This window comes from Microtus ochrogaster, chromosome 7 (assembly GCF_000317375.1).
Source record: "Microtus ochrogaster isolate Prairie Vole_2 chromosome 7, MicOch1.0, whole genome shotgun sequence".
Taxonomy (NCBI): Eukaryota; Metazoa; Chordata; class Mammalia; order Rodentia; family Cricetidae; genus Microtus; species Microtus ochrogaster.
Genome location: NC_022014.1, coordinates 46,976,891 through 46,990,177, shown reverse-complemented (window position 1 = coordinate 46,990,177; position 13,287 = coordinate 46,976,891). Strand labels below are relative to the sequence as shown.

At 44.3% G+C, this 13,287-nt stretch overlaps 1 protein-coding gene across 1 annotated transcript in view; it reads left to right on the top strand.

Annotated features, from left to right (window-relative positions):
• The window catches only part of Sar1b (secretion associated Ras related GTPase 1B), a 24,183-nt gene extending 19,011 nt beyond the window's left edge, over positions 1 to 5,172 (top strand). Inside the window, exons 4-6 of the mRNA XM_005350118.1 lie at positions 936 to 1,039; positions 1,916 to 2,047; positions 4,568 to 5,172. Coding sequence (XP_005350175.1) covers positions 936 to 1,039; positions 1,916 to 2,047; positions 4,568 to 4,684 — 353 coding nt within the window. The 3' untranslated portion in view covers positions 4,685 to 5,172. The remainder of the gene's footprint in view (positions 1 to 935; positions 1,040 to 1,915; positions 2,048 to 4,567) is intronic.
• The last annotated feature ends 8,115 nt before the right edge of the window (positions 5,173 to 13,287 follow it).

The following is a 13,287-nucleotide window of genomic DNA, read 5'->3' as shown; positions in this document are numbered from 1 at the left end:
TGTCCTGGAACTAGCTCTTGTAGACCAGGCTGGTCTCGAACTCACAGAGATCCGCCTGCCTCTGCCTCCCGAGTGCTGGGATTAAAGGCATGCGTAAATGATGCAACATATATTTGAAAAAGATTTTCAGTGGCTATGGCTAGTAAAAGCACATTTGAGACATATTTCTGTTCATCTCTGGGGTATGAAGATTAGAAAATTGGAATCTAGAATTGGGGAGATGGCTCAGTGGGCAGGAGTGCTTCTCTCGCAAACTTGAAAACCTAGATGATTTTACTATCTTGGTATATTTTTAATTTTTTCTGTTTTGAATACAACAGTTTGTAACTCAGCCAAGCCTTTGCCTGGCGCTAACATTGTTCTGTCATTGGCTTCCTATTTATCACTAGCGAAAACCTGAGAAAGTAGAATGTCAAAAATTTAATACAGCACGCACATTCTATATATGGTTTTTACTCCTTAAATTTGGTTGATGATAGTCATAGTGGTTCTCTAGTGAGAGTTACTGTGTCTGTCAGCATACACCATGTGTGTGCAGGATGTGAGCACACCATGTGTGTGCAGGGGCCTATGGAAGCAGAAGAGGGTGCTGGATTCCCTGTAACTAGAGTTGCTGGTGTTTGTGAGCCAAACTGGGGTTCTCTGGGAGAATAGGAAGCACTCTTAAGCACTCAGCCATTTCACCTGTTCCTAATTCAGTTTTTTAATGGGAGGAGAGTTAAGGAATTGAACTGTCCACAATCAAGGTAAGTCTGTAATTTGTTTTTGTATTCTGGGAAAAAGCTTATACCAAAATCTTTGACAATACAGGCGATTGGTTGTCCAGCAGCAGCCAGAGGGCTGCCTCAGTACTTCTGAAACCTTATTGGATTCCCCGTGAACCATCGATAGGCTTGACCAACACATAAATCCTAACTCCTGATTGTTTTTGTTAGCCCGAAGAGTATGGAAAAACTACCTTCCTGCTATCAATGGCATTGTATTTCTTGTGGATTGTGCAGACCATGAAAGGCTGTTAGAATCAAAAGAAGAACTCGATGTAAGTTGAATAATTAAAGCTAATCACAGTGAACTCCCTCTGGGCAGCCGCAGCAAACTCCCAGCAGTCCCTTGGGCTCAGTGATGATTTTCACTGGCGAGGACTCTAGAATGCAGAGGAGTAAAGTGCCGTAGCCCTAGCCAGTGAGCAAGTGCTGGCAAACGGCCTTCTGCAGACCGAGGCTCATCCTCTCCAGAGTGTGCCCTGCATGTGTGTGCATGCTGCTCATTCCCAGTGCCAGCTGACTCAGTGTCACCTCAGGGTCCCATGCCATCTTTGTGACCACTTCCAGAAGGAAGCAGGTGCATGTTCACACCCTCTGCACCCTCTCTAGGTCAGATACTTTGTAAAGAGGCTCAGCAGTTTCCAGCAAGGCAGACCTAAATCTGAGACCACAGAGTAAGGAGGTCCATGATCTGACTGAAGGTTAACCCCATCATTCCTTTCTTTAGAAAAGTTCTGCGGTCCTGGCACAGGGTCAGGTAGTTGCTGACCCTTCCTTGTGTTTGGTCCTCTACAAGCACTAAATTGCTTCACTCAGCACTCAAATCAACCCTAGTAGTCACTGCTGATCCTTCCCGAGCTCCCGTGGGCTAACTGCCCAAGATCGGAACCTAGTTGCAGAACCAGAAATGAAACCAGGTTGCCCCACCTCCAGGGTGTCCACATTCCCTTAGTGATTTGCATAGTGAGCATCTCAGAGAGCTGTAGGGGTGTGGTAGGATCCAGCCTCCAGTTTCTTAATGCTCACGTGAGGAAAGTGTGACTAAACAGATCAGGGTGTCATGAGCCCTTGGCTGTTTGGTATCTTCTCAAAATAAGCTTTTCAGATAGCCTTAAGTCAACTTGTCTTTCCTGTTATTTGCTTTCTTTCAGTCACTAATGACAGATGAAACCATTGCCAATGTGCCTATACTAATTCTTGGAAATAAGATTGACAGACCTGAAGCCATCAGCGAAGATAGGTTACGGGAGATGTTTGGCTTATACGGGCAGACAACAGGAAAGGTAAAATCCTTTTATTTTTCTTTTCTTATTTATTTATTTGTTTGTTTGTTTTGATATAGGGTCTTTCCATGTAGCCTTAACTGTCCTGGAACTCACTACGTAGACCAAACCAACCTCAAACTCAAAGAGATCTCTTCCTGCCTCTGCCACCACACCCAGCTAAGAAAGTAAAAAACTTTAAAAAGTGATTAATCTACCATTAAGCCAGATTCTTAGGCTATATTTTCTGCTTTGAACCTACACTTTTTTTAAAAGATTTATTTATTTGTTATGTATATAATATTCTGCCTGCATATATCCCCACAGGTCAGAAGAGGGCATCATATCTCATTGTAGAGGGTTGTGAGCCACCATGCGGTTGCTGGGAATTGAACTCAGGTCCTCTGGAAGAACAGCCAGTGCTCTTAACCTCTGAGCCATCTCTCCAGCCCTGAATCTACACTTTATAATAAACTTTTGTTTGTTTGTTTTGGCTTTTCAAGACAAAGTTTCTCTATGTAAAACTAACTAGCTGTCCTGGAACTCAATTTGTAGACTAGGCTGTCCTCAAACTCAGAGAGATCCATCTCCCTCTGCCTCCCGAATGCTGGGATTAAAGGCATATACCACCACTGCCTTTAAAATAGATAATAGAAAAAATATAACTTTAAAATATACTATTGCTTGGTGTGCTGTTACAGGCAGTTGTGAGCCACCATATGGGTGCTGGGAATTGAGCCCAGCTCCTCTGCAAGAACACATGTTCTTAATCACTGTGCATCCTCCAATAGCCCTTCTTCTTTTTTAATTTTTTTTTTTTTTTTTGGTTTTTCGAGATTTTAACTTTATGTTCATGGCTGTTCTGCCTACATGCCTGTCTGTATACTACATATGTGCCTGGTGCACAAGGAGGCCACAGGAGGGCATTCCCTGGAACTGGAGTTGCAGACTGCTGTGAGCTGCAATGTGGTCCTCTAGAAGAACAGTAGCAATTGCTCTTCAGCACTGGGCTGTCTCTCTAGCTCCAGACATGTTAGTATAAACAACCACATTAACCAATCACACCAGAGCTCTTTTTTTTTAAATTAAGACAGGGTTTCTCTTGTGTAACCCTGGCTGTCCTAGAACTCACTCTGTAAAGAAGGCTGTCCTCAAACTCAGAGAGGTCCTTCTGCCTCTGCCTTCTGAGTGCTGGGATTAAAGTGTGCACCACCACTGCCTAACTAGCACTTCTATTTATGTATTTTTTATTTTATGTGCATTGGTGTTTTGCCTGCATGCATGTCTATATGAGGGTGTCAGGTCCCCTGGAACTGGTGTTATAAATACTTGTGAGCTGCCATATGGGTACTGGGAATTGAATCCAGGTCCTGTGGAAGAGCAGTCAGTGCTCTTGACCGCTCAGCCAGCTCTCCAGCCCCTGAAGCTCCTATTTTTATTTATAGTAGATTTGTTGAGGCCTGGGGTGGGGCATGTAAATACTGAAAAGTTCCAAAAAAAAAGTATTGGTCTGAAATCTCAGTACTTGGGAAGCTGAGGCAAGAAGATCATAAGTTTAAGACTACCCTGGGTGCTACATGGTGAGACTATGTTGTAATAGGAGCAGCGGGGCTGTGTTCCGGCCGCCCTGGCTCCTGCATGGTTAGCTTATGCCCGAAATAATTACACGGAAACTGTATTCTTTTAAACACTGCCTGGCCCATTAGTTCCAGCCTCTTATTGGCTAGCTCTTACATATTGATCTAACCCATTTTTAATAATCTGTGTAGCCCACAAGGTGGCTTACCAAGGAAGACCTTAACCTGTATCTGTCTGGAGTGGGAGAATCATGGCGAATGTCTGACTTAGCTTTTTTCTCCCAGCATTTTGTTCTGTTTTCTCCGCCTACCTATTTTTCTGTCCTATCAGAGGCCAAGTAGTTTCTTTATTACTTAACCAATGAAACAACAGATAGAAAGATGACCCTCCTCCATCAAGACTATCTCAACAAAACCAAAAAGAAAAAAGAAAGAAAAGAAATGGAATGAACTTCCTAGTTTATAAACAGACAGGCTCTTTGAGGACACTGCAGCAGAGGAAGGGACTCTGCATGCTACTTCTGTGGGCACCCTTTGTAATGCATCTGCTCCACGCCAGTCTTAGGCAGTGATCTCACTGTGGCCAGTGCTGGCCTTGAACTCTGATCCTCTTGAATGTCACCACCTTGCAGAATGCTGTCCTAAATATCAGGAACAAGAATTTGGATTTCTTTTCTTTTTTGAATTTTGAGACAGGGTCTTACTTTCCAGCCTAGGCTGCCCTAGAGCTTGAGATCCTCTAGCCTAGGGCTCCCGGGTACTAGAAACACAGGTGTGTGTCAGCACTTGGGTGGTTGTTGTGTTCCTTTGCATGTCCCAAGCTCACATCTTTCCCACTCATTGGCCACATCGTCACAGTAGAGTAAGAAAAAGTTTCATGTGTTCTGAAGGAGAATCTACAATATGCTGGGAGTAGAACTTTCATTCCATGGAACCCCGGCCTAACAGCTCTCCTCTCTTCCAGGGCAGTGTGTCGCTGAAGGAGCTGAACGCCAGGCCTCTGGAAGTGTTCATGTGCAGTGTGCTGAAAAGGCAAGGCTATGGAGAAGGCTTTCGCTGGATGGCGCAGTACATCGATTAGCAGCCGGGGTCCTGCCACTCACATCCAGGCCTCCGAGACCCATTCCCCGACATGCATAACTTGAATTCAATAGACTTTGGTTGTTTCAGAATAGGTGTTTTTTAGATTATTAATATATCTACCTGAGTGGGAATTGAAAACTGATTCAAGTTTGAATATCACAATGTTAGCTTTCTAATTCCATACAGATAGTTTTTACAGTTTACAGCCCCACATCAACCCCGTCACCGTTTATAAAGATCAGCTTCCCAGTGGTACATTTGAAGCACTTTTTAACAATGTGAAACTACAATATAAACCATATTTAAAAGCTTATCATGTGAAACTTTTATGTACTTTTTGGAAATAGTTTTTCCATTTTAGATTGTCCGCTTACCTTGTGTACAGTTAAAATCTGCTTATCAGCGATTGCATGATGCCTTACCATTTTCAAGACTACTTTTTCTTATGCAAACGTCATGCAATAAAACAAACTCTAGCGTTTGGCTCTTTGTTGGGCAACTGTTTCATTTGGATGTCATGTGTGGCTAGTGTGCTCTGAAAATGTGAGTTTGGTGTTACACACAGGAGAGGGTGGTTGATGGCAAGGAGGTTCCTTCAGAATATCAGAAGGTGACCTCATAGCACTTGGAGTCCAGTGTACCTGACTCCATTTCCCTTACCAGTTGTTCGACCTGCTGATACCACTACGGCCGCAGCCAAGGAACGCCTGTTTTTCCAAAAATGAATCTGTGACCGTGTGTTTGACTGTTTATCCACACTATGCCTTATGTGGTGACTGAAGGTACAACTCCCCCTTTTTTATTTTTTTTTAAGATTTATTTATTATGTATACAACATTCTGCTTTGATGTATGCTCGCACGCCAGAGGAGGGCGCCAGATCTCAGTACAGATGGTTGTGAGTCACCATGTGGTTGCTGGGAATTGAACTCAGGACCTCTGGAAGAGCAGCCAGTGCTCTTAACCTGTGAGCCATCTCTCCAGTCCCCCTTTTTTTATTTTTTTAAGCTGCCATGGCCTCATTTAACAATACCTTGTCCTTGAGGATTATAAAGAATACCCGTTTTGTGTTCAATTTTCTACTGGGAACAAAATTGCTGAAACATTTTACTAATCTATCTGGATCCGTTATCCATTTTTATAATTTTAAGAATTCCCAAATATGAAAAACATTTTAAGCAATGAGCTATCACATGCTTGGTGGCTTCCCCAATTTATGCAGTGGCCATCAAGAACCCTGAGTAGGTATCAACTGTCATATGCACATATTTTAATTTGTCAAATTCCACAACATGAGTAACATCCATTTGCCATAAACGATTGGGAAGAAGGCCTTGAGGATTTACTCCTAAGGGAGGCATAGGCAAATACTGTGGGTATATATCACATTGCTTAACAATCTGATAAGCCACTTCCCTGGTAAGGCCAAATGGTTTTCTTAAACTTCTGCTATTCTGATGAAGAGCATGTGGTTGTTGATTCTACCTGGGACAAGGTGACCATCTGGGTTAATTTAGCAGCTGATGCACTGCCATCAGCTAGAGGACCAGGAAGACTGGGAAGAGCTCCAGTGTGACCCGCAGAGCATGGCAGCTTTCTTGATGAATGGCATCTTGAATTTGTTGACACAGCATCCTAACCAATGCAGGGCTCTAAAAATATTTAACTATCAGTATGTAAATTAAATGAACTATTTGCAAAAAGCTGAAAATCCATAGCTACAGCTTGTAATTCTACTATCTGAGCTGAATATGGAACTGTTTGTACTACATGACCTTTACCGTTAATAACATAGGCAGCTCTTCCACTGGAGGAACCATCAGTAAAAACCAGCACCTTTTATGGGATCTTTCATTACAACTTTAGGAAATATAAAGGGATTTGTTTGGGCAAATTGCAACAATCTATCAGGTAGAAAATGATTATTGGGGCTGGAGAGATGGCTCAGATGTTAAGAGCACTGACTGCTCTTCCAAAGGTCCTGAGTTCAATTCACAGCAACCACATGGTGGCTCACAACCATCTGTAATGAGATCTGATTCCCTCTTCTAGCCTGCAGGTGTACATGCAGGCAGAACACTGTACACATAATAAATAATAAATAAAAAATGAAAATGATTATCAATTAAGCTCCCCAAAAATGAGCAAAAGCCATTGCCCAAGAATCATTAATTTGAAATAACCAACAACTTGTGTAGTATAGGGAACATTGATCGATCACCTTTGGTTCTCTACCAAAATATCGCCTAGATTCTATTCCGTTTTTCTGTACTAAACAAGCAACTGCTTCATAATAAGAGTTCAACACTCTGGTCAGGAAAACATGTAGATGAAGCCACAATAATGTTCCATTTTGCCATAGCACAGCTGTTGGCACATGTTGTATAGGAAGCACATAGGTTTCCCATGGTTTTGCATAGTCAACATGGCGTACCTGCTGGTTTGAATGGCATGCATCATCTGAGCCAACACTTGCCTAGCAGCATCTGGAAGATGCTTAGGGCACCTAGGATCACTGCTCCCCCTAAGAACCTCACTGAGGGCTCAAGATCCCCCATAGACAACTTCAGACAGGGCCATAGTCATTGAATAGCCCCCAATAATTTCTGAGAATCATTTCAATTTTGCAAGCTATCTTTCCTAATTTGTGAGGCTTGACTTCTTTAGAAGACAAAGTATGTCTCAAATACTGAAAAGGTATTGTCTTTGTACTTTCTCTGGGGTAATTTCTAATCCTGCATGGGCAAGGCCCTGCTGAAGCTGTCTACATGTTGAAGGCAAAACTCCTTCATTTTTATGAGCAAGCAAGATATCATCCCTATAATGAATAATATAATTGATCTCTAATATTTTGTTTAGCTTGAGCCACAAATCTCTGGCACAATGTAGCACCATTATCAAAACCTTCCAATGATGACAACTCATAGGCTCTTGGAAATAAACTGATGGAACACTAAATGCAAACCTTTGACAATCTTGGGGAGCCAAAAGAATGGTATAAAAACAATCCTTTAGGAGTAGAGACAAGGCTCAGCAGTTAACAACGCTGACTGCTCTTCCAGAGGTTCTGAGTTTAATTCCCAGCAACCACATGGTGGCTCACAACCATCTGTAATGAGAGCTGGTGCCATTTTCTGGCCTGCAAGGACACATACAGGCAGAACACTGTATATATAATAAATTAAAAAAAACAACAACAACAACAATCCAGGGACTAGAGAGATGGTTTAGGGTTTAAGATGACTGGCTGTTCTTCCAAAGGACCTGGGTTCAATTCCCAGCACCCACAGGACAGCTCGTATCTATCTGTAACTCCAGTTCTAGGGGATCTAACACTTTCACACCAATGAACAAAAACAAAGCCAGGTGGTGGTGGCACACACCTTTAATCCCAGTTCTTGATAGGCAGAGGCAGGCAGATTTCTGTGAGTTCAAGGCCAGCCTGGTCTCCTGAATGAGTTCCAGGATAGGCACAAAAGCTACACAGAGAAACCCTGTTTCAAAAAAGAAGTTAAAAACAAATTAATCCTAGCCAGGCAGTGGTGGTGCACACCTTTAATCCCAGCACTTGGGAGGCAGAGGCAGGTAGACTCCATTGAGCTCGAGGCCAGCCTGGTCTACAGTGTGAGTTCTAGGACTGGCTCCATAACTACTGAGAAACCCTATCTCAAAACAAAACAAAATAATAACAAACCCCCACCAATCCTTTAAATCTAAAATAATTTTATATGTATCCTTTGGTAGGAGAAGGCAATCCAGGCTACAAAGCTCTATTAGCTACATGGTTCCTCTTAAATCTTGTATCAATCTCCATTTCCCAGATTTCTTTTTAATCAGGAAAATAGGAGAATTCCAGGGTACAATATGGACACTATCCAGCTGTTCCTGCACTAACTGCTGGCTGGCTTATATCTTCTCTTCTGATAGAGACCACTGATCCACCCATACAGACGCCTCACTTGTCCAAATTATAGGGTCTGCATGGAGTGCATGTTTCTCAGGGACCTCTCCCAAAAATATTCTAATCCTGTCTTGGGAGGTCTCTTGCTAGGCATGATAGGATCCATTCTTCCTTCACTCTCTCTGCCTAGCCCTTTATTAGGTCACAATCCTTACTGGAACACTTGATTAGCAACAACTGCATTGAGGCTAAGCAAATTTACAGGCAAGTGGGGAACAACGTATGGTCGAAAATTTCCTTCATGACCCTCTTCATCTCTCCAGGAACACTCACTGCTGCTTTGCTCAGGACTCTGAGTTTGATCAATCCCTTGTAGCTGTGTAACAGTTTCCATCATTGGCCACATTGAAGGCCCTTGACTGGCAGTGATAACAGATACATCTGCACCAGTATCCAAGAGACCAGAAAAGCTCCTTTCATTTATAAACAAAGTGAGTCCTGGGTCCTGTGCACTTATGGCTTGTAGCCAATGGGCATCAGATGAACCAAACCCAGCCTCTCCTCTCTCACCTCCTTTAAATTGATTTCTAGTTTGTACTTGGGGAAGTAAAATTAATTGTGCAAGCCTCTGGCCTGTCTTTACCCCAGAAATTCCATTAGGTGAGTAAGTCATAACCTTGATTTCTCCTTCATAATGAGAATCAGTCACTCTGGGAGCAACAAAAATCCCCTGCATGGTGGCACTACTTCTTGTTCGGATGGAAGTTCCACCCCTAGCTCTCTCCCCTGGGTGCCGCAGTCTAGACTCCACCCCTGAGAAAGCCTGCCAAATGATGACCCCTCCCCAGAGATGCTCAAGACCACTCCCACAGGGTATTTAAACTGCCCCTCAGAGAACAAACACATTGTTTTCTGGTCTTTCTTTCCTGTCTCCACTATGGTGGGCTGGAAAGCCATCTGGGAGTGTTTGTATCCATTAAATCTGGGCTTTTTCTAATTTAGTCTGATTTGGTCTGATTTGGATTATTGCATCAGCGGAGAGGTTTATTGGGGTGCAGAAACTTTTTACTCCTCTCCAGCAATAACCCCATTGTGCCTTTTGGCAAAAGTCCGTAGACATCAGTAGATAGAGCTTGCACCCCCGTTTCAAGAGTTAAAACTGCATAAATGGTGGAGCTGAGATCCAATCCTTCACTGCCTGGAGTTGCTCTGGAGAGGTCCAGAACGGATTCCCTTGCAGAGGAACAGGCTGCTGAATCACCCCACAACATTGTCTTGGGGCCTGGGTGGCCCCTTTTGTTTCCCTGCAGGCATCCTTCTTTGATTTACATCCATCAATCCAATGCTTCCCTCTCTTGCATCTCTGGCACAATCCAGGTTCCTTTTTTGCCCCTAGACTTTTTTTTTTTTTTTTTTTTTTTGGTTTTTCGAGACAGGGTTTCTCTGTAGCTTTGGAGCCTGTCCTGGAACTAGCTCTTGTAGACCAGGCTGGTCTCGAACTCACAGAGATCCGCCTGCCTCTGCCTCCCGAGTGCTGGGATTAAAGGCGTGCGCCACCACTGCCCGGCTTGCCCCTAGACTTAATTTCCTTATCAGGCACTGCTTGACCTGGTGCCCACCTGACTACACCCAGAACAACTTCCAGGAGGTCCAGCAGTCCTCACCCTGCGCCTTCATTTCTTTACTGGGAGAGAACATCCTTAACTGTTTTTCCTGTAATGCAGCAGCCATAGCCAAGCCCTGAGCATATGATGGCCCAATATCCAAAAGAAGTCGTATGTAACCCGAGATGTTGCCTTTCTTTCTAAAAGGTCTCAGAGCAGCCTGACAGGCAGCATTGGCATTCTCATAGGCTAGCTGTTTAACAAGCAAGAGTCCAGATTCTGTACCCCAGTTAACCTGCTGCTGTCTGCATTAGCCTAGGGACAAAGTCCTGAAACAACGCATCTGGCCCTTGCCTTACTTTGACAAGTCCTCGATCGGCCTTCCAGAAGACAGAAGCTTATTGCAAACTTCTCAGCAGTTGCACTAACCTGGGCATACTCTGTCACATCAAAACTTAACTGCTGATCTGTCTCCCGATAAATGCCTTCTCCGCCAAGTGTATCAAAAGTAATGGGAATGTGTTTGGCCCGATTTATTTCGGCTGTGGCTTGACACTGTCCCGCAAATTCAGATTTCCACAACAGGTAGCCCCCTCCTGACAGGCCAGCTTTGGCCATTTGTTTCCAATCCCCAGGAGGCAAAGCCTCTATAGCCATGTTTTCTAACAGAGCTTGTGTAGGGAGCGGCGGGCTTATAATGAGAACATACATACTGGTTTTAATTCCTTGAGCTGTTTAAGTGGAATCTGCACATGTGCCCTGACTAAATTTCCCTGAGTGTCCCTTTGTCCCATCACTGGAAACATCTGAAACCCTTGCTCATTCTCCCCTCTGCTAACTGACCCTCTAATACTAGCTCTTAGAGGAGACACAAAAACGGTGAGCATTCACCATGCTTGGGTAGACCCTTGCATTACAGATAGACGGCCCTCTAGGCAGACCAGCCACTGTAGTAGGAAGAGGAGTGTCCTTCCAAAAAGAGACTTTCAGAGTCTTCAATTATTATTATTTCTTTTTTTTTTTGTTTGTTTGTTTTGGTTTTTCAAGACAGGGTTTCTCTGTAGCTTTGGAGCCTGTCCTGGAACTCCCTTTGTAGACCAGGCTGGCCTCGAACTCACAGAGATCCGCCTGCCTCTGCCTCCCGAGTGCTGGGATTACAGGCATGCGCCACCACCGCCCGGCCTTCAATTATTATTATTATTATTATTTTGAAATGGATGGTACTAAATTTTTCACGTGCTTTAGCTCCTGCTCAATCTCACCACCAGGTTTCTGCCTCTCAGCGCTCACAGCCAGAAGCAAGGGCGTTGAAAACTCCTCGTTAGGGTACTTAGTGGCTTCTTCCTCAAGCTCACCAGGATCGAGCTGACATCATCAAACAATCGTACACAGGCGGCCACATCTAGTGGCTCCCCCAGCAGTGCGGAGGGTCTTACTTCACTTTCAACCGGTTTAGGCGGAAATACCTCCTGCCCTTCGGGCACAAATCTAAACTGTCCCATATAAACACCCACAGACTAAGCGCATCCACTGGGACCCCTACGGGCCAATACTCATCATAACGCTGCAGGATTTTCACTCCAATATTCCCCCATGTGTCCGCGTCCAAGGTCCTGTGCTCGGGAAAGCAAGGGCACACCTGCTCGACAAACTCTAAAAACTCCTGTACTCGCTGCTGCTCTACTTCGGCTCCTTTAGCTTTTCAAATATCTTTAAACAGATGCACAAACATGCGACTACTGCTTCCCTGCCCCATATTCACAATTTTCCTTCCAAGTTACTCACCGTACTTCCTCTCGTCTAATTATCCGAGCGGCCTCTTCACCTGCGGGGTCCTTCGCTTAGTCCCTGTTTTCAGGTCCTGTGTACATGCGCCATTTGTCAGAACCAACCAGACAACCTGTTGAGCATGCCTGAAAAGGGGAGTGAGGATTGAGAAAAGAGACAAACGACGGAGGACAGAGTGGGGAGGGCTCCCAGTGAAGGCTGTAGCAGCCTCGCGTTTACTCTCATCCTTTTATACCCAAAGCAACAAGCAGAGGGCAAAAGACTGACTGCCTTCCCAGCACACAGGGAAAAACAAGCATAATCACCTCTTTAATATTCCAAACATCTAGTAACCGTGCCCTTAGTTAAACATTCTGTTATCTGAAAAGATTGAATTTGCTGACCTTAAGTGAAGATAGAAATAGAAAGAGTCACTGTAGGCTCCCACACAACCCCGCTAGCCTGTTACCAGATGATGGCCCTTCAGAACCTCTGCATGACTGCTTGAGGTAAACCTGTCAGGCCTGACTTGACCGATGCCCTATTGCAGAAGGTGGATGAGGTACAGTTACCTAGGGGAGCAGTTTTGTCCAGAATGGAGTCAGGTATGTCGGGGCTGCAGAGGAAACCCAGGATGGGACTGTTGAGTTGCAATCACTTAACTAACCTCAGCTCAACGAGCCAAGCTCCTAGCACTAACTCGGGCATTCTGTTGGGGAAAAGACAAGTCAGTCACTGCATATCTTGATGGCCAGTCTGCCTTTACCACAGCCCACATATATGGGGCCCTGTACCAAGAAACAGGAATCCTCACCTCCACCGAGAAAATTAGAAACAAAGAGGAGAGCTTGACACTGTTAGAAGCCATCTGGCTATCCATTGTCCATTGCAAGGACCGACAAAAGGGAGATTCCCCCAAACACAAGATAAAAGGGCAGCAGACTTGGCTGCCTGGGAGGCACCCCTTGGGCCAGTCAGTTCTCTCCAGATTTTGGCTGATATTGCCTGAACTACCCAGACTACACATTGGAGGAGACTAACTGGGCCAAGCAAGAGGGAGCCAAAAAGAAGAAAAGGCCTGGTAGATGCTGCCAGACAAAAGACCTGCACTTTTTTGTTTGTTTTTTGTTTTGTTTATTTAGTTTTTTTGAGACAGGGTTTACTGTGTAGTTTATAGTTCTGGCTGTTTTGGAATTCACTCTGTAGACCAGGATGGCCTCAAACTCAGAGATTCACCTGCCTCTGCCTCCCGAGTGCTGGGATTAAAGGTGTGCCACCATGCCTGCCAGGCCTGTACTTCTTCTTCTTCTTTTTTTTTTTTTTTTTTTTT